Genomic DNA, 27,981 nt, shown 5'->3' with positions numbered 1-27,981 from the left:
AAACTTGGAATAAACACCCAGCCCCTTTCTACCACAGAGGAACTTTTCCACTGCTCCAAGACAAATAATTGATTCCACCTCTTGCTGCAACACTCTCAGGAGAGAGATCCTTCTGCAGGGAGGAAGTGAAACTGCAAGGAATATCCCCTTGACGATTTGTAGAAATCATCAGTAGTCCTCTGTGATGAGGTTCCATGCTCCTGAAAATAAAAATGGTCCCCACAAGGGGTAGTGGAGATAGTGTTTAAGGGGTAAGACCTTCAGGCATTCTGTAAAATGGCTCTTGACCAAAGTATCACTTTGAGATGGTTGCAAGATGTGAAGATAAGAGGCCAAAGGCTTGTCTGGAAACATTGCCTGTTTTGCTGTGATTCTGAGGAGCTCTAGTGAAAACAGAGGATGGTCTTAGACTTCAGACTTACACCAGGCAAACTTATGTCCTTCTAGGAGCCAGTGCATTGACTACTGAAGCCCAAAAAGAGTGGCACAAGAATCTTTCAATTAAAGCACAGCTTCATCCATCTTACTGCTGAAAAGGCCACAGCCTTTGAAGGGATGATCTGTTATTTTCTGCACCTCACATGGAGTGATGGAGGACTGTAAGCAGGACATCTGTTGCCATGGATCTTGCTGTCATAGGAGGCATCTAATGCTGGCTGTATGCCTAGGGAACCAGCTGCCTTCTGGCGATTGATTTGAGCTACTTGCTGCTAAACTTGGTAGGTAGAAAACTAGTATGCCCATTTTACAGATGGATAAAGTGAGATGGAATAAGTGACTCCACGTTCACACGAAGTCTAGAAGAACCAGGAGCTGTACTGAGTTTTGGTGTCATAACCACATGACCATCCTTTGACCCTGCACAGCTGCTTCAGGACTGACAATTGTTTCTTGAATAAATTCAACTGTGATCAAACTTCTGATGATGCAATTGTAGTGGTAGTGCAGACTTAGGACAAAACCAGTGGCGCTTGGAGGCACTGAGAAATAAATTTATACATATTAAGATCTACAAACAAAGGAAAGGAAACAGTTTAACAGGAGGAAATGTAACTACGTAACCACACAGAACATTAATGAGTTTATTTTAAAACTGCCTCCTTAATACATCTTCATGTAACTTTAAATAGTTGGCACAAGGAAGATGTGGTATTGAGAGAGGGATAAAACTTTCACAATATTGTATTGTACATATGTAGGTATTTATACAGTGCTTACTGCTAAGGTATCCGAGCACCTTTTCACAAAAACAAAAAATTGTGAACATCCCTGCAACAGAAATAATGGCTTCCTCTGTGGTTTGTACAAAGGAAAAATGGGAGAAGGAGAATGAGTGATCACTTCAGTTAACAATGAAGCTTCCCGCTGCAGTGCAAGACATGACTTCATAACAGTTCAAAATGCCCTTGCACAATGGCTTGTAGTTCATCTAAAGGTCCTCTTAACTTTTTAAAATCAATAATAAATCCTCTTAGACTAATACATAAAATCTAGATTTTATGCTCATGTTCTATTAAATATCTCAAATGCTGCGTTGTTCTGCTGGTGTGCATAGATAACTATATTTAAACCACGATCATTTTCTTTGCTTTGAACATCATATGTACCCATTTCCAGGTGACTACTCTTCACTGCTTTACTGTGATGCTGACATTGCTTTTATGGTGTTGAATGTTGAGCACCAGTTCATCTCCAAGCTGAACTTGGATGGGTTTGTCAAGAACAACTGCAGCTTGTTTCCAGTGGGAGGAATCACTTGATGTATCCAAATGAATATCTTCATCTAGATGTATATGATACCAAAATGGGATGGCAGTGACTTGGCCAGACTTACAAACTTGCACCTAAAAATGAAAAGAGGATGTTTAAGGAAGTAGAACTCTATAATTTTCCCCTTTGATTTTATTTGTATTATAGCAGTATCTAGATCACCAAGAAAATCAAACAGGCTTCAAAGTTAGTTCAAATCTACTTCAAAGGGGCTTGCATTGAAATAGCATTTGTACTGAATTTTTCAACAACGATAATCAGGAATTTTAAAAAAAAAAAAGGGTGTGTGCTCAACTTACCTTTACTTCTCTATTGGAGCTGTTCAAATAGGGATTCATGAGATCTATTCTTAGCAGTTCTACTGGCTTGCTTAAGGGCACACATGGTAATGTGGCGAGATCCAAAAACACACGCACAGGCACCTGAGGAGGAATATACAAGGCTTTCAGGCTTAATTATGCAACTTTCCATTTGTGAATTACTGCATTGTTTCCTAAAGGAACGGAACTGCTAAAATCACTTCTTATCTTTTTTAAAATCTGGCCCTCATGACACAAGTTGTATAAGGAAACAGCCTCCTACCAAAGCACTTGTTCTTCTGAATAGTGAAGTGTTGGAAATCATAACTTTTACTGCTCTCCATCTCAGATCAAAATCACATCTGCCCTACCTGAAGCATATTTCTTTACTTCAATTATAGTAAATTTATATCAACATTCAGGCACAGAATTTAGGTTATAAAATATGTTGAAAAAATTACTGTGTCGTTAAAACTTCCAGCACTGCTTTTTCTTGAATTCCTTATATTGAGGCTGTAGCCCTCAGTTGGGCACTTGTGGGTTTTGAGAACTATGCTTGATATTGAAGCATGTCACTAACTTCCTACCTTGAACTGGTTGATAAAAGGTGCTATATTAAACCCAAGTGTGGGTTCAGTCCCTTGAACTGCACTTTCAAGTATTAAGGATTGTGATTCTATAAGCATCCCATACATCACCACGTACTGTGGGAATATCTTTCCTCCAGAGTGAAGTAAACACCTGTAGAGAGAGAGAGAGAGAGAGAGAGAAGTTTATTGCTAAAATGTGTTCTCCTGCTGCTAAGGAAACTAAACTGACTGCATTAAAGTCTTGATTCAGGATGAGCACTTCAGTGGAACTTGGACAGTTGCTTAAGTCAGAAGTGTTTAAGTGCTTCCCTGAATTGCGGCCTAACAACTATTCACACTCAATCGAAAATACCTTGTCAAATTGTGCACTGAATTATACCAGGATTCATTTTCTTTGAAGGCTAGTTAACATTAGTTTGTCTTTGACTCTAATAGGATCTCAAAATATTAACCTTCCCCCCACAGAAGAATAGTGATAGGTCAGGTGGAACAGCAATGCAGACAGGCCATCCTAAGTCAGTGTAAGCCCTACCCTCCCAGGCCAGTACCCGAGACTGGATGACAGGGGATCGATCACTTGATAATTGCTCTGTTCTATTCATTCCCTCTGAAAAATCTGGCACTGGCCACGGTCAGAAGACAGGATACTGGGTTAGATAGATCATTGTTCTCATCTGGCATGACCATTCTTAAGTAGAATGTGGTTATTTCATTAAGAGGGTAATATGGGCTATTCATGCTTCAATTACAAGATCGGGTTTATTTACAACACTGACTACTGAGACAATACTGAAGGATTGTGAAAAAATGGCAACTGAAGCTGTTAAAAGTGGAAGCCGGAGGTGTTGGGAAAGAGATCACTAGAGCATTGGTTCAGGAGAGTGGAATCCTGCTTGAGAGTCAATCCCTTGGGCAGAATGAAAATGGCAGGAATCCACTTAATCCATGTTGTGCCAAGGGTAGTGCTAATTAGATAAATCACCCTGATATGGGATGCCAGAAGTATTTTAAATATTTAACAAAACCATTCTCACTACACACAAAAAACAAAGTCAACAGTGTTCTATGTCTGCTAAACTCAGGCTGCTTCAGTCCCCTGGCACAGACTGCTCAGCTGTCAAGAGCAGCAGCAAGCAAGCATTTAATTCTGCATAACAGCAAACATTTTCTGACTCTGCATTGCCTTTCTATGCTCTCCTTGTTTTCTAGCAGAGGTCTCTTTTCAAAGGCATTAGCAGGGATGACAAATGGCAAAAATAGAGACTTCCTTCCTTCTCAGTTACATGTTCACAGCCTCTGACAGTTGATGTGAATGTAGAAATAACCCCAAAAGGGCCGCCACAGTTAAACCACACCCCCTTTGGCTATTATTATCCTGCCTTCACCAAAAGTCTGGATGAATAGATGAAAATGTTAGCCAACTCCCTTGTCCCACCCCACCCCCTCAAACCCTCTCTAAAACTGAAGATTCATATTTTCTCTCTAACGTTCCTCCCATTTTGTTTTTGCCCCTCTTGCTATTTTCTTTCTTTCTCTCTTGCTTTATCTTTTTGTTAGCTCTCCCTTTTTCTCCGTCTCTGTTCTAGCTCCCGTGTATCTACTACCTCTGAAGAATTTGTCTGTTCCACAGCAGCTGGAAACGCCTGTTCTATCACTCAGATCTCTTAAAATTTCATGCTGCTTCAGCTGTTATCAGAACATTGGTGGTTTGCATTTTTGGTATGTTAAGTAATAAGACTTTCCCTAGGGTTTTTTAATCACATACTGATGGATTTCTATAAAAATGAAATAATTTAACTCTCTTTTATTCCGAAGTATATATTTTGATCAGACACTTGGAAGTTTGGGGTGTCTAGGGAGGTTCTCTCTCATCTTCAGAAGAGTTATAAATGTCATACAGTACCTGGATATCGCTGCCTTTTCCATCACCTCCTGCTGGATTAAACCTGAAGTCTCTATGACATCCAGGATTATAATACTCCACAGTTTGTCTGATTTGGGTCTCTGTAACACCACACTCTCATCCTCTAAGTGGCTGAGCCAAAACTCTAATGTTTCTTTAGGGAAATGGTTGGCTTCTGAAATTATGTTAAGGGCTAGTTGATGCTGCTCTTTTTCAACAGAACTATAAGCTTTAACTTGCCCAAATTTGCCAGCAATTATTGGCAGAATCGAAAAGCCCTCCGACACATCTAATACATACAAAGGGTCATGAGTTGTATGTGAGGAATTCTTGTTTTGATTATTTTCAAAGTTCATCTCACTGCAATGACCATCAACATCCATTGACTGAGATTCTCTCCTTAAAGTTAAGGATGACAACACTTTGCAAATGGCAGCATTAAAGCATTCATGGTATGGCACATTATTCAGAAGAGCTATTTCAGTGGATTCCAGCATGCATTTCTGCCCCATGCCATCTGGTTTGCTCATAGTTTGAAGACTAGCCAGAGCATTACATAGTTCAGCCTCATTGCCCAAAGCCAGTGTGTTCTCCCTTCCAATGTCCATTCCATACTCTGAAGTCAAAACAGAAACCTTCTGGATCCTCAAGTAGCAGTCTTGGCAGCATACTTCCATCATCACAGTGTCTCCAGGTTTCACAGAATAAGCTTATCAAAAACAGTATAAAAAGGTACATTAATAACTTTGAAAAGTTATAAGGAAGTGTCCATACAAATGCCTAATCTGTGGTTTTAAGAAGCTAATGCTACACTAGACCCATTTTCCATCTACTATGAGGAAACTATTGACACAGCAGGAGGAGGAGAGAAGGAGGACAGTGATGGGTGGGGAAATATGGTTACTGGTTAATAATGAAGTAAGGAGTCCGAGGAATGCTCAGGGAGCCTGATGAAGAAAAATAAGGATTCTGTGATGGTTAGTGATGCTTCGTCCTCTTTCCCTAATATGTTCCCTTATCTCTGAGGCAAATTGATAGCATCCTTTTAAGACTAGTTCCTATCAAACAAACAACATTTTAAAAAGTTAATAGTACTGCCATGGAAAACCCACATACCAGGAAGGCCCTGCACAGGATAGACTGCTTGTTCCCAGCAAGTTTCCTCACTAGGACTTGTAGATATACTGTGCTCATCATCAAGCTGTAGTACAAACCAGACCACAATAGCATCCAGCACGCCTACTTGAGTGACAGGAATGCTGATCTTGCAAGGCTTCCTAGTTGCCAGGTTTTTCAGTTCCTGACCAAGAACGATAAAAAGAAAAATAAAACATAAGTACCCCTACCCCAAGTCAGAGATAGGTTTACCAGAGCTAATTCCTGAGAACTCAAAATCCCCCGACTGTATGGGCGTTTTAAGAGTTGCTGACCACCCAAGCAATCAGGCCTTAAATTCATAAACGATTAGGATACTAGTAACTATATATATATATATATAACTTATCCCAACAACCAGTGACTATTATTGTGTGTTAACCATTAATGCAAAGTTAATTAATCCAAAAAAGCAACCACTAAAAATCATTGAAACAAAGACATTGCAGAAAGGCACTGTACAGTGGTACCCCATCTGCAAGGGGCTAGCAAAAACTGGTTGCTCAGCACGGATGGTCTTGTTGTACGCCCCAAATCAGGAAAACATGGATGTCTGTGCTTAGTTTTAGGCACATACTTAAGTCCCACCAACTTCAAGGAGACTTAAGAAAGCATTTAAAACTAAGTATGTGCTTAAGCATATTGTTGTGAATAGAGGCTTTCCCAAATTGGGGTCCCAATGAATAGGCAGCAAAAAATACAGTCAGTGCATATGTGAATACTTTGTCCAATCAGAGTGGTATCTGGCTTAGGTTTCACACGTACGTGCACTTGCAAGTTTGTCATTTTGTGCATGTGCAGATGCGTGCACAATCTACTACTGAGAAAAAGCAAAAAGTGTCTCTGGAGGCATAGTTTATCATGTTAAAATCCATTTAAAATTTATTAATTATATAATTTCAAAGGATTCTTCCCCAGAAGATTACCCCCACCATGCCTAAATATTTTTAAATATGGAACAGGAATTATGACACCTCTTAAATTTATGTGATGAGGATGTTTATCTCACACATATCATGAAAGAGTTAATATGGGCCTAAGAGACCAATTCACCTGCCTGCTCAGACCTTGAGGGTGAGCCAGGGCTAATTAGTAACATAGCCCAGGAGCTGGTTGAGGCCAGCTGGAGGAAGAAAATCCAAAGGAAGAAAAGATTCCTCTTGCTAAGAAGCAGCCTGAAAGAAGGGTGAGAAGATTAAGGAGAGAAGACCAGACAGGCTTTTTCAAGGGGGGGGAGCTGGAGGCCTAGTTAGAGCCTGCCTGAATTGCTGAGGAAGGAGAGGAGTAGGCCAGCCCCCGGATTGTGCGGTGAACTGAGGCACAGAAGGACAGTCTAAAGCAGCAGAGAGATGTTTGTGATGAGATGGCTGTGTTGCCAGCTGGGTGAAGGTTTGGTTTTTATGTATTACTTTAGGACTTCGGTCAAGGATTCTGTGGCCCTAGCAGATTCCAGGGGGTCAGGTGGGCTTGAACTCAGACAGCTAGACTCCCCTCTTCCAGCTGCAGTGCTTGCATACTCTATATAAAGTACTCTGGTCGGAGAGCCGGGACACTCCTATATCTGGAATAGACCAAAAAGTGTATTGGGAAGCCGGGGGGGGGAGAAACGACGGGGACAGACGACGGGACCGGACTGAGGCAAGGGTGCTGCAATACCGTGTGCAGCCAGCAGGGGGTGAGTTGGGGCAGCAAGTTGGCCATAATATGTCTGAACCCATTTTCCTCTATTATTAGGCCCTATCACCAAAAGCCTATTCATAAAACACAATTTGTGATTACTTTAATCATAACATCTTTCTTCAGCTTCTGCCACAGCCATGTTATTTGACAGTTGTTTTGTCTGCAAATGATACTCAGCTATGTGAGTTTCTAACATCCAGGTGTCAAATGTTTGTCCTCTGCAGATCTCAGCCTTGATAAAGAATGACATTGGCCCATTAAGAGGGAAGAGGGCAGTGCCCTTGTGACAGGTTAGCTGTCCTTCCCCTTAACTGGGTTTAAGAGTGGGTATTTGGGCTCCAGAGGGGAGAAATCATGTGAGTCAGAGTTGCCTGAGAGCACAGAACTGGAAAAGCAAAGAGAGGGGGCAGGAGAGAGAAGCCTGAGGGGCAGAGAGTCTGCAGGCCCTCCCTGGGAATATGGAGGAACTGGCTAGGAAACCAACAGAGCAGCGGGCTAGCCTGCTGACCTGCCTAAACTGAACAGCCTGGGCTGGGAGGCTGAAAAGGGGTGAGCACTTGTACTGTGTTTTGGGAAGAAGAATCCTGAGACAGGTCTCTCTCAGGGGGATGGCCTGGAGGGGGGGCCTGGAACAAGTGCAGAAAGGAACTCATTTATATATTGTAATCATAATGGTAAAAATAAGTCAATGGCACAAGGACATATGGACAAACATGCAACACCGTATTTGATAAATTTACTTAGGGTATGTCTTTAGTGCAGTTACCTCAATGTCTTTCTTGGGTGTTGTCCCTATCCCCCCTTCTATCCATACACAAATCCCCCTCACCCAAGTTTAGTGGTGCTTTCAAACCAGACTAGCTGGCCCAACTGGGGTTACAACCAATAATTCAGAGACTGCTTTCACTCAGACTGGTAATCTGCGCACTTTGCAGTGAGGATGCAGCTGACTCACTTAAGCATTGTCCTCCAACACCTTCCCTACAATTCCCTCTGTGAGCCCAGAATGACAGACAAGTTCTTCCATAATTCACAGGGAAAGAATTCTGCAACACAAGGAACCATAAGATATACCCCCAGAAGTCCTAGTGATGCAGACAGGTGAGTGCAGCCCAGTGGGCACACACTAACTCAGATATGGCTTTGCAGTGTGGCTATTCACATTCAGCCTAGGTTAACTTGGGTGCTGAAAACCAGGTACCTATCATCGAACCTAACTCTGCAATGAAGAAATATACTTAAGAGACAAACCAGATTTTTGGCTGTGCATCAGCACCTCTACAGATTTTTTGTTTTTTTAGGATGTAAACCAGTGAAGAAAACATTACCTCCAGATTGTTGAAATCCACTGTCATGGCTTGAAAGGGCTCTGTCAGTGGCATGTAACCCCCAAGAACTCTACTGAGTTTTTCTGTGGTATAAGGTTCAATAGTTTCTTCCAAGTTCACAGAAGCATGTGTTGGACTACAGAACTCCACCGTTTCTGCCAAATACACACTGGCAACTTCTTGTATTCCAACCCTGGGGGGAGCGGGGAGGAGAGAAAACCACAAACAAACCTAAGTTAAGACAAACCAAAGTCAAAAATTCCTTCCCCTTGAACACTGAATGTATTGAGTTCATAGTGTAATAATAAAAATTGTTGGTAGCTGTTCCTGGAATATTAAATGTACATCTGTTTCAGGAGTTAGAACATTTTTCTAGAAAATAAAAGTAAATCCTATGTAATTCTAGACAGACCATACTGTCAACGAGCTCCTGCACTCTGGGACCCAGATTTACAATTTATAAGGGACTATAGAAAGAAGAATTATGTGCATCAAGAAAAAGGAAATGGACGTGATCTTTCTTTTCCCTTCTTTGCCTTATAAGGACAACAATGCTTACTTTTCAGCACAGACTAACAACTATCATAAAAGAAGAATGTTTTGTAAATCTTCCCAGAATAAGACATTTACCCTAATAAAATAGGGTGCAATGGAGACTGGAAAGGGTGCTACCTAAAGGTACTTTTATCTTCAGGGTAAGCAGGCTTCCCCAATGCTGGACATTCTCCCTCTGTAAGAGGATGGAACAGCCCTAATTAGCTTGCTGAAAACAAATATGTTGAGGGGGTCTCATGGAAGAGGATCACTTGATGACTACCTGTTCTATTCATTCCCTCTGAAGCGCCTGGCATTGGCCACTGTCAGAAGACAGGATTCTGGGCTAGATGGACCATTGGTTTGACCCAGCATGCCATTCTTATGTTTAAGAGATAATGCTATGAGAATTTTAAAACATGTATGCCATAGGACATATTCTCATTTTCAAAGTTTTCATTAAATCAGGAAGTCACATTAGGCAAAAATGAGATCTTACATAAAATGCAGCTCTGATTAGTATGGGAGTAAATTTTCATTACAGCATTAATTTCTCCTGGATTAAGTGACAGTTCACCAGAATGCAGTATTTCACAGGTAACACCAACTGCTCAAGTGATTCAAACAGCCTATCTCAATTCCTAGAACTACTGATAATTCCAAAAAAGGGAATTTAGATTACAAGAGACCTCACAAAAACTAGTTCTCAGCAGTCACATCATCCGATGATATTGCTTCAGATCTAGTCCTCTCAATCTTGGAAATCCCTGATGGCAGATATAAAGGAATTGTCTTTTGTTATGACCTGGATTTTTAAACAGCAAGTGTACCTTGACCAATGAATCAGTCTCTGTCTTTGGAGCAGCCTTCCTGGCAGGGCTTAAAAGTGTTCAGTTATATTCAGAGTGCACAATAGAGTGATTTTTAACATGCACTGCCTACTGTGCACAACAAATATTAAAACATATACCTGAAGTTCCCAGCAATGCTGCCTATAATCAGCTTTCTCTCCTCTGATATATGCAGTGATTTTAAAATAGTTTAACAGTGAGTGTAATTAACCATTTGAACAACTTATCTAGGTACGTGGTGCATTCTCCATCACTTATGTCTTAAAATCAAAAATAGATATCTTTCTGAGACATATGCTATAGCTCAAACAGAAATCATAGACTTAATTACTAAGTGAGGCTCTTTGGCTTGTGTTACTGGTCCCTTCTGGCCTTGAAGTATATGAATCATTCTTTTAGTGCCAGTACCACTGCATCTCTCGCTAGGGCCAAGAGACTGGAAATCAAACATTAAAAGTTTGAAACCAGTCAATTTTACTCACAATAGAATTGCAAGACTTCTGTAAATCGTGTCAAATATTTTCGACTATATGTAGATCAACCCCTATAACATATCTGTGCCTTTGTCCTTTAAAATATTTACATTTCTCATCTGATACATGCCCCATGAAAGTTGTTTATCCCAGTACTGTAATAGGATGCATTCAATAAGCCTGTACCCTAACATTTTTGGGAAATCTTAAGATATCATCAGTAGAACCCTTCCCTTTAAGCCTTTCCGCAGGGCTAGTGGTTCATTGTTTCCTCCTCTACAAGTTCATGCATATCATGGAGCTTTCAGAATTGCCTTGAAGAGAGTACTTTGTAGCAATTATTTCAGAAAAAGATGAGGTGGTGAAACAAATGGCACACAAGAACCATAGATATATCAGCAAAAATATGTAATCATTAAAAATGCTGCTATCGCAAGGGACTGGCAGAAAATGATATGACTATCTGTTAAAAAAGGTGTTGGGGTGATCCTAAGAACTGTAGACAAATTAACCTAATTTCTGAATCCAGTAAACTGGTAAGAAATGGTAATTAAAAATACAACTAAACTGCTAGATGAACAAAATATTATGGGGGCAAACCAGCACAGCTTCAGTAAAGAAAAATCCTGCCTCTCAGTTTTTTTTAAATTTGTCATCAATATGGTGATTAAAGAAGAACCAGCGGATATAATTTATCTGGACTTTTTAAAAAGCCTTTGACAAAGTTCATTAGAAGAATCTATTAAGAAAACTAGCTAGTCATGGGAATAAAGGAAAAATACTCTTATGAATTAAAAAATGGCTAACAAACAGTGTGGAAATAAAGGACCAGTATTCAACAGGCAAAAGGTTCAGTACTAGGATCTTTGTTGTTTAATGAACTGGATAAGAAGGTGAACCGTGAGATGATAAAACTTGCAGATGACACAAAATTACTTAAATCAAGACTGCAGAAATTCAGAATGACCTAAAACAGCTACATCAACACATTGTGATGTTGGATGAAATTCAGTGTTGACAAATGCAAGGTAATAGATTTTGGAAGAAATAATTTGAATTATTTATACACATTACTGGGCTCTAAATTCACTGTAATGCTAAGGAGAAGATGTGGGCATCAACATGGAAAACTTAATGAAAAACTCTGCTCAATGTGCAGCAGTTGTAAGAAACAAACAAAATGTAAGGATATATAAATGATAAGATAAGAAAAAAGTAATATGGCATTATAAAATAATCAATGGTACAGAGAGGCCAATTAGAGACATAATTTGAAATACTGTGGGATTGAGTTCAGAGTCACCCTGCAAATCTGCAGATAAATCTGCAGATACCCGCTTTACATCTGAGGACCACGTTTGCAGTTTGGATGCGGATACAAATTTTGTATCCGTGCAGGGCTCTACTAGTAGGATTCAAAAAGTCTTTTTTATGGGTAATAAGACCATCCACAGTTATACTAGATAGCAAAACATTTTATCCTATTTTTGTAAGAAACAGACCCCTTCATGCTTCAGATCATAAACCATCCTCTCCCTGATGGAAGTGAGTAAGTAACTTTCTCTAAGGGCAGGTTTATTCCATAACTGTTCACTACTGGAATGCCGCCTCCTTCTCTTCGGCCACTAGCAGAGGCAGCATATAGGGTTAGAAGGACCACTGATTTTATGAATTTCTCTGTTCTTAAACACTGAAGCTACTATAAAAGTTAAAAATCTATTTCAACTCACACAAGATTCACCTCCACACAAAATACATAACTCCAGAGCACTGGGGACATGGATTGTGTCTGTACAGCAGCATAATGGCCCAATGAAAACACTTCCTTAATTTTTTTTAAAAAGAATAATTAACACTTGCTCATAGCTGAGTCCACGAGAAAAACAAGAGTGTAGACTATGTTGGGAAAGAGGTCGAGGTATTAATATTCAAGTTTGAGAATATTCCATTGTCATACTCTGAAAATGTTATATATACTCTGCAATGAGGAGCAGAGATTAGAAGACTGAGAAGATGAGGGCAAATGCCACATGTTAATCTGAGAATACCATTGGTCATCTAGAAATAGAGATGTACTAATTTAATATTACATAAAGGGCATGTACTTAATTATAAATTAAATCAAAGTTTATTTAATGCACATATGATCTATAATGCCTTAGGACTTGACTACATACAATGAACATTTAGTTCACAGCAAGCTGGAGTAAATCTATCCCAGACACTCCCTCTGTCTATGTGGACCTTGCTGACATTACAGTTAATATGCTTTGATCCACTCCCATTTTAAAGAAGACTAAATCAAAGTACATTAACAAACTATTAATATGCATCAAAGGCTTAGTCTATACTACAAAGTTAGGCAGAGGAAAGCCAACCTTCCATCGACCTAGTTGTACATGTGTTTGTCTACACTTACATTTGTCTCCCACTGATGTAAATGCACCATTATGTCAACATAGTAACATCACCTCCCTGGGCATGTTTAACCATGGTCAATGTATTGAAGTTGACACAGTTCAAGTGTAGAGATGGTGCTACTTACATCAACCCTAACAATCCTCGAGCAACTATCCCACAATGCCCAAAACTGACCGCTCTGGTCACAATTGTGAACTTCACTGTCTAGAAGCCCCTGCCTCCCCCTTTAAACCCTGCAAATTTTTCAAATGCTTTTTTCTGGTTGTCCAGCTGCTGGGTGAGCACACCCAGCAGCTCTTCCTTGTTATATGCACCTATCCAGCTGACCATGTGAGCTACGCCCTCCAGCTTGGAGTAGACAGGAGATATTGGCTCTCCTGGGCCTGTGGGGAGAAGAGACTGTGCAGGTAAAGCTACGGACCAGCCACAGAAAAATGGACAGCTATGAGCAGATTGCACAGGAAATGCAGGAGAAGGGTACTAGCAGCAGTGCTGAGTGAAAGTGAAGGAATTGCATATGAGAAGGCAAAGGAGGCCAACAGCTAATCCCATGCAGAGCCTGCTGCTTTTACGAAGAGTTGCATGCCACACTTGGTGGAAACCCCACTATCAGCTTACAGACCACCCTGGATTCCTCAGAGAACCCCAAGTCACAGGCTCCCCATTTGAACAGGGAGGATGAGGAGAAAAAGGAGAAGGATGGGGTCCAGCTATGCCACAAACCAGGATCTGTCTGAGAAAGTCCAGTCAGTCCCAGCACTTGAGTATGGTTGAGCCCAATGCAGGGGAAGAAAACTTGGGTAAGTGTGTAAATGTATATCCCATAACAATGATGTACTGATGGCACCCTCAACTGAACAGGACACAGCTATCAACTTTTCGTTAATCTGCTTGTACTAGAAGAGGTAGCAATGAAAGGTACAAAGAGAGGTAGCGATGGTTATCTGCTTTTCCTTCCCCTGCAGAGTCAGGCAAGGGAGGGCCTTGCAGATCAGTTTGTTTATGTACACAGAGATATCCCCTAATCCTCCTGAGAAATTTCAAAAACTTTCAGGGAGGTACTCTGCAATCCTCTCCCAAAGGTTTCTAGAGACAGTAGCCTTATTTTTTCCTCTGTGCTGAGACACTTTCCCATGCCAGAAGGCAATAACTTTGACAGGCACCACTGTAGTACACAGACTAGCAGTGCATGAGCCTGAGCGGCTTGGGACACCAGCAGAAGCTGTGCTTTCTCTGCCTTTGTTTCCCTCTGGAGTGAGATATCGGCTAAAATTATCACTGCTTATAGAAAATGGTGACAGCATTCAATGCCATCGCCCTATAGTTTCATGCGACCAAGCAATTCCCTCCTCATTTCCCTCACCAGCCCTACTCACCATGGCTGGTGCTGTGAGTGGCACTGTGCACAAGCACTCAGAAGCAGAAGTGTCAATATGCATGTCTCATTTAAAACTTTAGGGGAGCAAGGGAAGGGAGTTCGGTATCTTAACTTTCGCTTTCTGTTGTGACTATGAAAATGATACCTCTGTGTGTTCTATCAGCAGCTGCTGCCATTGCAGCCTTGAGGAGTTCCCCCTCCACATCTGTGGAATGCCTGAGCCAGATAAGAAGAAAGATGAGGACTCAGGATGACATGTTCAGTGAGATTTTGCAAGTCAGTCCTGCATCAGACTATGAGCAAAGGGCCTGGACGGTGAACACTGCAGAGAGCCTGGGAGAGGGAAAAAGCAAACAGGAGAAAGGCCCAGGAGTCCCAGCAGGAAAAGAAGAGGGAGATGCACCAGGACATAATGGGGCTTTTCTGGCAACATACACAAATGCTGCAGACTCTTATGGACCTACAGGTTCAATAATCACAGGCTTGTCTCCCACTGCAGTTCAGGAGAATTCCCTATCAGCACCTCTTATCCCCCTCCCCCACAATATTCACACTGCATCAGAGGCCACAACCCTACCCCAAACACTCCACCTCAGGGGACACTAAGGACAACCGCAGCTACATATACACTGACCCGTGAAATCCATGATTGCTGTATATATAGCTAAAATGGATATGAATGATCTTTTCCATTGTTAAGTTACGTTCCATTAATGTATTAAGTTTTAATGAATTTGCTTTTAAATTGCACAGATATTTCTTTGCACTGGTTTTGTTACTGAATAACATTCTATTATTTGGAAAATAATTCATCTTTATTTAGTCCACAACATATGCTGCAGTGTGCTGAGCAGTTCTGCAAGCACCTATTTACTTGTTACTGTACAAGGTGACACAACTCATAGAAACAGTGACAAACAGTGTAATAATCATAAATGTACAGAAAGCACCACAAAATTAATAGGTGCATTGACAGTGATATATTCATAAATGCACACCAAACACCACACAGTTCCGAACAGGCCCAAACAGTACACCATAATGCATTACTGTGGATTACTGTTAAAGTGCTCTTTCAAAGCCTCCCTGAACGATATAGCTCCATAGTAAGGTCTTCTAATAGCCCTTGTGTCTGGCTGTTCAAACTCAGCAGACGGCTTTTCTTCCACCCCAGCAGCAACTTTTCCCCCTTTGCTTCACAAATATTATGCAGGACACTGCAGCCAGCTATAAGCATTGGGATCCTTTTTTACTGAAATCCAATCATGTGTAAACAGCACTAACATCTCTTCAATCTACCAAAAGCACATTCAACTATCATTCTGCAGCTGCTGAGCTGGTAGCTGAATCTTTCTTTGGTGCTGTTGAGCTGGAAGGTGTACAGCTTCATGAGCCTGGGTAGTATGGGGTTGTCTGGATCCCGCAGGGTCACTATTGATATTTCAACATTGCCAATGGTAATCCACTGATCAAGAAAGACAGTCCCTGCTTGTAGCTTTCTAAACAGTCCTGTGTTCTTAAAGACGTGAGCATCATGCCCCTTCCTGAACTAGCCAACATGGATGTTGGTGAAGCATCTCTAATGATCCACCAATGCTTTCATAACCATAGAAAAGTAGCCTTTTCTGTTGATGTACTCTGTGGCAAGGTGGTCTGATGCCAAAATAGGGATGTGTGTGAAATCTATTGCACCACTGTAGTTCAGGAACACCGCTACTGCAAATTCCATTCACTGTGTCCTGCACATTGCCGAGGTCACGGTTCTGCACGGCAGGAGACAATTAATGGCCCTGTACACTTGCATGACAACAGCCCGCACTCTGGATTTTCCAACTCAAAATGATTTCCCATTAATCTGTAGCAATCTGGCATTGTAAGTTTCCACAGTGTTATCGCCGCTCACTTCTCCGCTGCACCTCTCATTCTGGTGCCCCTGTGCTTGAGGGCTGGGAGAGCTTGCACATAGATTCAGGAATGTGACCATGCACATCCAAAAGTTCTGCAGCCACGGGCTCATCATCCCAAACCTGAATTACAATGCAATCCCATCAGTCAGTGCTCATTTCTCGGGCTCAACAGCAGCACTCCACCATCTGCAGCTACTCCATGAACACCACCACCAACCTTGAACTGGTTCTTGCTATGTCCCATAGCAATCCGTCCTCCAAGAAATCGTTATGTTCCTTGCTGGTTCAGTTCCTTTTATGGCTCTGCAAAGATCAGATGATCGTGTGTCCTGTGCTTGTAACACTTACAACAATTGTGCAGAGCTGTGCTCAGTCAAGGTGCACATATAGCTGTTTTATACAAAACTTTAACTTAGGATATTTGGAAGGCTTCACTTTCTGTAATGCTGTAGTTTTTAGCAATAAACTATAATAATCCATAATGCATAAACTATAATGCAACCTTTCCCCCAGTCTCTGTAGGTTTTCAGAGTAAATATATAAACAATGCTCTATCATTAGATATGTTCATCATTTAGGTTAGAGAGAAGAAGTCACTCTGGAATATTGTGAAAGAGTACAGACTATGCACTCTGTCTAAATAAAGTCTAATACCATATCAGGGACAGGCAAAAACACAGCAAGGTTACAATCCCTAATTTAATTTTGACAACTTTGATATGGTCCTAAAAGTTAATCAGTATCAGCTCACGCACTGAACCATAGAGAAATTCTGTTCATACTTTGCACAGTTCCTTAAACTGATCTCATTTACACAAAAATACACACATAAATTTGTGTTAAGTGAATGGAAAATAAAAAAATATTCCCCCACTGTTTAATATGATCAAATTTATTTTCCTAAATCTAATGTGAGCTTTAAATCTGTCAGAGTATAAACACACCTGTGATGTCTGCGTATCTCTTTGCATTCCACTGCCATCCCGAAAACAACAGCACCTGCAGGAATAACTTGACCATAGTCTTCCGTGCCAATGTCTTGATTTTTAGTCTGTAAAAATGTAAATGAATAAGATGGCACAGTGAAATGAAGACCTATTTCTGCTGGTACTGCTGATCTTAAGTTTGTTATTGCTGTATGTCATTCATTATTATCTCAAAAACATCAATAAATATTTTCAAAGGCTAATGAAGTTTTGTTTTTTGTTTTTTTCCAAAATCCAGTCAATTCCGTTTTTTTGTGCAGATGTAGTGAATTAAACTATGGATATTTTCCAGGAAAAGGGGTAATTGTAAACTATATATACCGAGGGAGGAAAACTCTAGAACCTCTAGTTATTTTCCCAATTTTTTCATTTCCTATAGTATTTTAAAAGCCCTTTTAATACTGTTGCATCCACAGCTACCTTTTCTTTGCATACACTTTCATCACAACAAAATGCTGGCATATTAAAGGGTCACTCACTAGGAGATAGCATTTTTGTTTTTTCCTAATGTATCTGCCTGAAGAATATCCCATTTTCAGTTCCAGGCTTACCTGTAAAGTAATATTTTTCCATAACTCCTTAATCTGTAACAAATATGAATTCTCAATTGATGGTTTCTAGTAAGTCTTACTCCCCAGTGTTTTATCAGTCTATCCTGTTTATCTTGCTTACTTCCAAGTAATCAATTTGATAGTTTCAATATGTGTTTTAAAAATACTTTACTTTTACTACCTAGCTTTCAGAGCCACCTGGGTTGTTTATCTTGTATCAACTGCAGACTTTTTACTCAAATATTTCTTTTCCATACTTATCTTGTTCAAATCAATTTTAAATATAAGTTGGCTTTCTATTTATTGTCTTTTTTGCTCTCTTCACTGTCTCAACATAAACAAGCTGCTGATCACTACATATTGATAAATGACAACATGGGACATGGAAGAAAGAGAGTGAATCAAAAGAAGGAAACCTCAAAGAGTTCTTATATTTTGGTACATCTAAAACTAGCCTCTCATGGAGCTGCACATAAGCTTTCAATTGTTTATACACCAGTTGTGCCTGCCAGTTCATTATATTTTCTTGTGTAATTTTAAACCCTGTATTTATCCTAATTGAAGGAACACAAGTTAGCTAAAAAAACCATGCATAATGAATAGTTCAAACTATTCCTGTTTTTTAACACTAGAGGTCACTAATTTCAGTCTAGTACAGCAGTTAAAAAGGTGGTGATTTTAATGTAATATTTTTCTTTTTGTTTGGGAGGGAAACATGGAAGAAGAAACTGGATCCTGTAACTTTTCATAGACTGCATCTCTTTATTTCATGAGACCTCAACAGAAATTTGTTAAACACAGGTAATACAAGGTAGCGGTGGTGGGAGGCCGGTGAGAAACAGAAGAGTTACATTTATGTAGTCTTAAAGGCAAGATGCATGTAGCAGCCCCCCAAAAGATACAGTGGTATCTTCCAGCTTTTCAAATTAATTCACCAAGGAATTATTAAATATAAAATAAGGGTGAACTGGAAGGTTTAAAAGACTGGTAACAGAATGCCTCTAGTGATATAAGCAGAAACAGATGTATACTAGTTTTGATTAATTACATACGAGGTGATTTTGGTTTCAGTCACAGTGAAGCCTTTTCTTTATAGGCTGCTGTTTCAAATCCAGCCTAGATCTCTACTGACTGCATGGCCTTCTGACAGCTGTTTGGTATCTTATTATTAAATTAATGGGTTTCATTCTCGTTTGCAGTAATCAGATGTCCACAACACAAAAGTCATCATCATTGACACCACTGATAGGCACAGAAGTCAAGGACTGAAGAGCTATAAAAACTGAACTACCCTCTCTATACTGCTCCTGCCTGGTACGTGTTGAAAAACATTAACAAGGCAGTGTCATTACTTGTCTATTCACATATAACATACAACACTTTTGCCTACAAGGCTGTCAAATCTCACTTTCAGAATCATTAAAGTAACTCAAATTAAAAAATAAAGCATTCATTGTTTAAGCATTAGGGAAAGTGGAACATCTATAATAACAATGTGTTGCGTATGTATGTCTCAATGTGGTTCTGATTTTAAGCATCTGAATAAATCACCTACCTTTGGTGGTAAAAGCAAATGCTCCCAAGCATGTATCAAACTCTCCACAATCCCTTCTCCAAACAAACCTGCATCTACAGTCTCTGTGACAACCAGGGAAACCCTATGAAAAATTGTTTTTAAGAAAAGGGAGTTAGAGTTATGAAATGATAACAGGCATTACAAATTTCTGTTAGAAGTCACACCTTTTAGAGTAAAATATAAATGTAAACTGAATCCAGAGATAACGAATGTTAGTAAAATCTGAGCTATTAAAGTATTAGTTCATCTAAATGAAAAGCAAAACACATTCAGCCAAAGGGACATATTTGAAACTGTTGTTATAACAAGTTGTTCAAAATACAGATACGAGTTTATAAACACTGAGCAATGATTTACCATGACATTTCCCAGACAATGCTTATAAATCAGTATGTATGGGAAGAATTTAAGAGAAACATAAAAATAAACAGGGCCTTTCAAACAGACTTGAAATATGGCAGACCATATCCTAGAATACATGCTTACATGTAAAATAAATTCAACAATGATTAGCACTTGAAAGAGTTTCCATAACATTTTTGCTCTATCATCAGTTTGTTATGTATTAAGTTAAGGCATTTAAACAGTGCAATTTTATAGTTATGCTTTAAAAGCATTAGAATTGAAATAAAATTTCTAAGTAGGGCATGAAAGATTATTGGACACATATTACCTTTAAATTAGTAATTTAATCTGGTACTCAAAACTAAGGCACCTATATGAATCTTGGATTAATCTTAAATCTCAGTACTACCAACAGAAGCAAGGCTGAAATGATGAACAAGCTTCAGTAAAACAGTGCTGAGTCTGAGCGCTCAACAGATTTCTGCTATTTACAATTTACAAATCCCCAGAAGCATCCCATTTGAAAACAACTGTGAACCAGATGTGCTGAGAACTAAAATGCTGGGTCAAACTGTAGTTTGCCAACTGCAACAACTTTCTGGGATGATAAGTGGACTCACTAGCCTAATCAACAAAGTTTTTTAAACACATCATTTGGTTATAGCTACACTACTATTTAACCCATAACAACTGTACAGAAGGACACACTAGCAATAAAGATAAGAGGACAATTGTAGAGCAAATAAATAAATACACCTTTCAGGACAAAAACAGAAAATAAAGCTAAAATATACTGGTGCTACATGAATAAATTTAAGCATGAACAAATACAAAATGACGTCACCAATATTAGAAATTTTATAAACTGAATAAAAAGATGCTGATGCCCTTTTCTGAAAGCTGCCAAAGAACCTGAACTTGTTAAGGATGAAATTATCATGCCAGCAGGAACTAGTTTGAGATGCTTTACAGAGGAATGGGAGAAATATGTAAGGACTAGATTCCACTTGAAGCAGTTGTAACATAACTCTGCAGCTAATTACTTCATCACAGTGTGTAAATCAGCCCTCTGTGCTCCTTAAACTTATCCAACCCTGGGGTGGAGGACCTGCACAAGGGCAGTACCCCACCAATCTCCTAAATGCCACCAAGTAAGAAATATTCACCCCATGTGCAGACCCTGAATGCAACAGATTTCCTTTGTGCAGTGAAGTTAAAATCCTTTGTTTATGACATCACAGATTTACCATGGAAATCAGTGAGATCTTCGGACTTGGCATTATAATTAACTGCAGAATTAAGTGCAAGCTCTACTGGAGCAAACTATACATGGAAACATATGTGGTAATTAGAGAACATGGCTAAAAGTTAGTAAACACACATGAAAAAATCAATTTGTATTTAAGCATGGTAAACGTGAAAGTTTTTTTTAAGTATAAAAGTCTCTCAAAAGAAACAAAGACATCAAACTTCTAGGATGCAAGCCAACCAACAACTTGTATCCAATGCAATCCAATGGCTAGAATCTAAAGCTAGACAAATTCAGATCAGAAAAAAGGCCTAAACTTTTAACAGTGTTGATAATTAACAACTGGAATAATTTACCAAGAATTGTGGTGGATTCTCAATCACTTGCTATTTTTAAATCAAGTTTGGATGTTTGTTTTTTACAAGATATTCTCTAGTTCAGTATAATTCCTTTTGAATAAGTTCTATGGCCTGTGTTATACAGGAAGTAAGACTAGATGACCACAGTGGTCCCTTATGGCTTTGGAATCCATGAATCACATTAAAAATACTCTAGCAGTAAAGAATATGTGTTTTGGGAAATACCATCTGAATAATTGTTCTGAAAATACAAGGCTAAATTTTTAATACTCAAATTACTATGAAGTCTTTGGTTTGACCTGATAAGGTAATTTATCTTCTCACTGCACCTAAACAAAATAAGTCATGTATTTTAAATTTAGTAGACAACTGAACTTTATAAAATCATAGATATTCATCCCATATTTATACTGGACTGGCTCCATCTTTTCCTTTTGCTTTATTCCCTACTTATTCTAGGATCAAGTAATTAGAAAGAGATCAAAAGAGGTGAAGAGTATCCTCAACTTCTATGAAAGTCAATGGATATAGCACCCTACAGAATCTAGAACTAGTTTTCCTATTGATTAAGTAGTGAACCTTTATTAAAAACTCTAGGATAATAATTTCTTGGAATTGTGGACTTGAAACATCTATTGTACATAGATGTCTATAGTGGATTTCATCTGAAAAATAATGATGTAAAATTATTCTTCTGGAATCTTTGACGTAAAAAACCTTACAATCATTAAATAATTGTCTGGCATTGTTGCAAATGAATGGACCTGGAGAGCTAACTAGACACACCAATCCTGACAGCACACAGAAAAGCTGCTGCCAAAAAAATTCCAAAGAACAGGAGGCGGAAGGCCCCTGACTGCCAATCAGAGACTGACCTGACTGTATTGGTGTTCTATTTTTTCCTCCTTTTAGGTTTGTCTGTCCCAACTGCTCTACCTGACAGGTAAATGGTTTGAATGAAAGAAGTTTACTCTAATGAACTCTGAAACATTACTTATGATATAGCTAAATGCTGCCTTTTATGACAGAGAAATAGTAATCTTATAAAGATAAATTTTGTGTGGATTTTTAAGTACATCTCAATAGATATTTTCAGTTTTCTAGTGAGCGTGCTACATTGTGCAGTTTTTTCCATACTTTCATGAACAAAACTGAAATAAAAAGATATCACAGTAGGCTATTTTAAGCTACCTTTCAGGTATGTGCTTTGGAATTTCTATATCAAGAGACTTCATATGCAGAAGTTTGATCTTTCCTTCCATATTATTTGCCGCCACCACATCACAAGCAAGTTCATACATGGTCTTCGATAATTCACAGGCATAGACACAGGGTGCTCCAGCCTTCTTGGCAAACATACTGCAAAACAACAGAAATTGCCATAGAAATTAGTTTGTTCTTGTCAAAAGTTTTTTTAAGTTATTTTAGGTAAGAAAAGTCTGATTTTTTTCTAAGTACATTTACATCTACTGTAGTAGTAGCAGTACAGTTTGTCCAAAACCACCACAAAGGTAATATTTATGACATAAAGGTACTAATTCATATACTATAAGGCCAGACAGACCACAGTGATCATCTAGTCTGACCTCCTGTATACGGCCATAGGACTTCCCTGAATTAATTCCTGTTTGAATTGGATATTAGAACATATCTTTTAGAAAAACATCCAGTCTTGATTTAAGAATTGCCAGTGGTGGAGAATCCAACACAGCCCTTGATAAGATGTTTCATTGGTTAATTACTCTCACTGTTAAAAATTGGCACCTTATTTCCAGCTTGAAGCGAGACAAATTCAGTTTCCAACCATTGGATCTTGCTACACCTTTATCCGTTACACAGAAGAGCCCATTATCAAATTTTTCTTCCTCATGTGGGTACTAGTGTACTGTGATCAAATCATTCCTTAACCATCTCTCTGTTAAACTAAACAGATTGGGCTCCTCGAGTGTATCACGATAAGGTATGTTTTCCAATCCAACATTGTGGCTGAATGGACATGTATTAAATCAGCAAATGAATATTAGGCATACCAATTCTAGTAACTCACTTCACAATAACAACTCTAGTTGTGTCTTTCCTTCCTTAAGCTTTGTTTTAATAATATATGAAAATTAATTTTCAGGTTTTGTTTTTTTTTACAAAAGATAATTTAAATTTACATGACAATGTGTATTAAACAGCAAGTATATTTATATTAATATAGTTTATGTTAAACATGCATTTATAACAAACCTCAGTATTCCTGTTCCTGCTCCAATATCTAGAACAGTTCTGCACCCTGTGCGAACCACCTTCTCAATCGCTTTCTGGTAAATCTGATTTCTGTTGGTGTCATTAAGCATGATAAAGTGCCAACGTTCTACCAGCCAGTTTGCAACACGGTAAAAATTCTCCTTTGCATCAGCAAAATCAGGGTTTAGCTTCAGTGCTTTGTGGAAATATCCAGCTGCTTCATCTCTAAAGCCCAGTCTAGTAGTAAAAATGACAAATAAATAATAAACAGGAACTATGTAGTTGGCTGCCAGATATCAGAAACTTAAAGAGATTAGGGGGAAAAAATCACCAGATTTTTTGACATTCACTATTGAATTGTTAAGTAGTGTTGTTTTTAAATAAAGGTTATATTCACAATTTGAAAACTACTTTGTTTTGCTTTAAGGGCTATGTCTTCAGAAGATTTTGAGAGAGCGAGAGCAAGCAATAAGTACACCTTGGGAAAACGTTCAAAAGTGAGCTCTAACTAAATTAAGAGGGCTGAAAATAGGAATTTTTCATTTCCAAAACTGTTTCAGACAAAGATCTCTTCACTCTAAATATGCACTTTTATACTAGAAAATGCTTGGCTAAAATTGAGTTATGAAACACTTGCACAAAATCCATATGTTTTCACATTTTAAAGATATAAACTTAAATTCCTAAACCAGTGATTTGGTCATTCTGTCTCAAAAAGGATTAAATTAGCTTAGAAAGTTAGGTTTATGGTTCTACCCTCAGTGATTTAAACTACAAAAATACATAATATACATCATTTACTGCACTCTGCTCCTACTTCTCTATTTCATCCATGACTCTGCACAGTAAAACGATTGATGTCTTATAAGGACTATTTGCATGATAAAAACAGTAATAGTGTATCAGAAACACAAGTCACAATGGAGCGATGTCAAATATCAGAAACCCAAAGCAAAGTAAGATTTTACCCAATCCAGGTGTAATGTATGACATGACACCTCATATAAAACAGGTAACAAGCTGTGACAATGTTTCCATTAAATCACAATTTAAAAAGATTGCAGTTACCTTAAAAAATTGCTCTGGGCTGAAATTCTCATTTCAGGAACAATTAAAAATTGAATATTTTTAAAATTTAACAAAAACATGTAAGGAAAATATAGTCAGAAGTTTTTTGTGGGTTTTTTCCTCTTTATTTAAAAAAGAGGAGAATCAGAGTAGATCATTCTAATAGAAGGGATATCTGGATTTCCAATTAGGAACTATGGTTTCAAGGCCACGTCCTATTCTAACATTCCAAGCTGGCAGAAGCTCAAAGCACTGCAGGGGTACATGTGCAGCACCTTTCGGGGACTGCTCAGGGAAGGGAAATGCCGTATATTGTTAAACAAAGACCAATGCTCAAACCAATCAAGAGGAGGGGGCTTAGACTATTCATACTCTGAACCAGCTCTCCGTTATCTAAACGGATTGTAATGTGGGATCTCAAAGGAGGAACAGAATAGAATATTAGAAGTAAAGGATCTTCATGATACCTATAGAAACATGGAACATAACCACTTACAAAAATTGTTACCCAAAAATATAGCCTTCACAGTGGCTTTCAACCATTCTGGTCTAATTTTTTTATTAAATAACTATTGCGTGAGTTAGCAAATGACATTTGAAAAGCAGTACTTTTTAAAAATATATATTTTAAATTGAAAATTTTGGATTGAAAATGTTTAAGCAGTGGCTACTGCACATACAATGTTTATATTCAGTAAAGCTGAATCAGGTCTTTATATGTTTATCACTAATTTCTCAAAAAAAATCTTAACATAGATTACTACAAACCTGAAGAGATGTTCCCCCATACTATTACATATTACTTCATCATTAGGAAACAGTTCCAGGGCCTGCTCATAGCAGTTAAATAAATCTTGAATCCGTGCAAGAGAAGCTAGTTCTTCAGCCCATCTGAAGAGGGTAAACTGAAAAGTTTCCTGAAAAACACCACATATATTGTTAAGTCAATAATACACATATCAAAAGCAGGGAATTGAAGACAATGGAAACTTCAGAGAAGGTAGTATGAAATTAGTCTTGAAATGAAAACAAGCAGTTATTTCCTTAACAGCACATAATGCTGGAAGTCCTAGCTTAGCTTCCCCAGTTAGGTAGTCTCTTCCTAGTCTTCCAGCTACCCTTACCAGTAATCACCACACATTGTAACATGTTACAGAGCTGTACATAGAGAGTTTGTACAATGTACTGCACTATACATAGTCCAAGCCAGTTCTAATAAAGCCTCATTTTTACAAAACCCTAAATTCACTCAATTTTTAAGATTAAATGAGTCAAACCCTATCTCTCAAGCACATACAGCCCTTGTCAACCAAGTTATTGAGTCATCTATAACACTGTTCTGTTTCTCTTTAATTCTCCCTTCCATTCTTCAAAATAAGTTACATACAAAATAAAAGCAACATTTGTTCATTAGAAAGTTCTTTAGAGTGAAAAAACCATATATAATTGAGATTGGACTGTCTAAAATAATTCAACAAGCACTCACCCTAACATCATTTTTTAGTTCAGGAGCTAGATTTAGTACCAGGAGATAGTGGGCATATGCAGTTCCAAAATCCTGATCTTCCAGACAATGCTGAGCACTCTGTAAAGATGTGGAAACCAGCTCACGTCTACCAGCTTCCTGACCACCTCGGTGGCCACGATGAGATCTGGCATTAGTGTTGGGCATTTTGAAGAAAATTACCTGTGCGATCCCATAAACAAAAATAAATAAAAGATCCAATTACTCTAGGATAAGTAAGTTGCAAATAAAAGTAATAGGTCAAAAGATTTTAAAATTCTAGCATGCAGTATGGCCCCTTCCCCCTGATCCTGCAAAGAGTTGCAGACTTGCTAAACTTTACACATTCTAAGTAGTTCCACTGTTAAGCATGTGTACAAGTCCCTCTTTACAGGCCTAAAACTGCACAACTTTTTCTATTAAACTTTGGAAACATTTTTAGCACGTCTCTAGATGACCAACTTGTTTTTATAAACTTATATAAGCACACAACATTTCATGCTTAGCTATCCCCAAAACTTACAAATTAAACTTTTCAAGTAATACAACTGGAGTAATATATACCCAAAGAAAATAGTCTTCTTCATAAAGTGACAATGAGGAGGACAATCTATTTTCTATTTAGCATCCAAGAGCAACAAAGTATAACTTTTTCCATAACAAGGAAATGTTAAAATATCATAGAAATTTGTGTATAGATTAATTTAATGCCACCTTTTCTGAAATGGTGTTCCCTTTAATTTTAAATGCTTACCTCTATACACAGATCCTGGTCCTGACTTTTGGATTTTCAGACCATATCCCAGGACTGAAAGATAATGCAGAGGGCAAGTTTCCAATATAATTACATCAGCAGAGATGTTTTCGATATCTATTACACAACAAAGGAATAACAGTAATATGTATGAAAATCCATAAACTATTCTGCAGATATACAAATCCATCTACCTATGTAACATGACTATGACACAGACATGACCCGTGATAAACTCATATGAAAAGATGGATTAACTAAAGAGAAAACAGAACAGTAACAGAAAAGTTCAGATGATGGATATAGTTTAAAATACCAATCTGAACATCTGTTGATCAGCTCTTCGGGGAAAAATATCGTTCCTACTGGAGGAAATGGGGGAAAGCTGCAACAGGGGCAAGCTGACATCCATGCACTTTGCACAGAAGCGCTTTCACATGCGTCTGGCTGAAAGCATTTAACCCTAAGGGAAAACAATTTTCCTTAATACCCGTCTGCTTGGGACACACTGCGGGGACCAGTGATGGGCTCTGCAGTGTGTGTAATGGTACTTTTACCGCACCATTAAATGGGCACAGTGACCATTTCCTTTTCTTTTTGTATATATTCTTTAAAAACGACCTGGCTGGAGTGGTATGGGGGGCGGGAAGGGGCGTGTCACCCACCCGCTCTATGCCAAAATGACCCTATGGGAGGTCACATGCACCCCATCTATGAAGGAATGAGCGTATCCGAGAGGGAAGCAGCACTGCGAGGAAAGAGCGCATATGGGGGGCAGATGCACCCCGCTGGGCGAGGAAACCCGTGCCTGCGAGGGGGGGGGGGGGGGGGCTGAAAGCGGCCCAGGACGGAGGTGGGGCAGGCTGCGCTACTTGGGACGGAGGGTGGGGACTCGGGAGCGGGTCACCTCAGTGCTCCTTTCTGGCGGGCCTGGCTGCTGCGGCTCGGCCCAGGACATAGCTCCGGAGCCGGCGAAGGATACGCCAGCCGGAGGCCGCCATTTTAACGCCGAGCAGCCCCGCGCCCGCTGCAGCTACAACCACCAGGGCGATCGGGTCCTTGGATGGA

The 27,981-nt window shown here is 39.0% G+C and overlaps 1 protein-coding gene across 3 annotated transcripts; it reads right to left on the bottom strand.

Moving 5' to 3' along the window:
- Positions 1–900: 900 nt before the first annotated feature.
- Positions 901–27,981, bottom strand: PRMT9 (protein arginine methyltransferase 9). Of its 3 annotated transcripts, none has more exons than XM_067551932.1 (14): positions 27,821–27,976; positions 26,914–27,030; positions 26,142–26,342; positions 25,424–25,572; positions 23,588–23,824; positions 22,547–22,714; positions 19,382–19,484; positions 17,234–17,340; positions 8,726–8,918; positions 5,679–5,862; positions 4,563–5,271; positions 2,657–2,810; positions 2,070–2,192; positions 901–1,844 (listed from the first exon to the last, which is right to left on the bottom strand). In XM_067551932.1, the coding sequence occupies exons 3-14, from the start codon at positions 26,325–26,327 to the stop codon at positions 1,629–1,631; spliced, it is 2,529 nt and encodes an 842-aa protein (XP_067408033.1). In that variant the 5' UTR covers positions 26,328–26,342; positions 26,914–27,030; positions 27,821–27,976; the 3' UTR covers positions 901–1,628. The 3 variants fall into 3 exon arrangements, 2 of the variants coding, with proteins under 2 accessions (XP_067408033.1, XP_067408034.1); XM_067551933.1 differs by having other exon boundaries at positions 26,181–26,342; XR_010920509.1 differs by having other exon boundaries at positions 1,707–1,844; positions 2,775–2,810; positions 27,821–27,981.

The sequence above is a fragment of the Emydura macquarii genome, unplaced genomic scaffold, assembly GCF_026122565.2.
Source record: "Emydura macquarii macquarii isolate MOO-44397 ecotype Brisbane River unplaced genomic scaffold, CSIRO-AGI_Emac_v2 contig_1363, whole genome shotgun sequence".
NCBI lineage: Eukaryota > Metazoa > Chordata > Testudines > Chelidae > Emydura > Emydura macquarii.
This window is presented reverse-complemented; position numbering and strand designations above follow the sequence as displayed.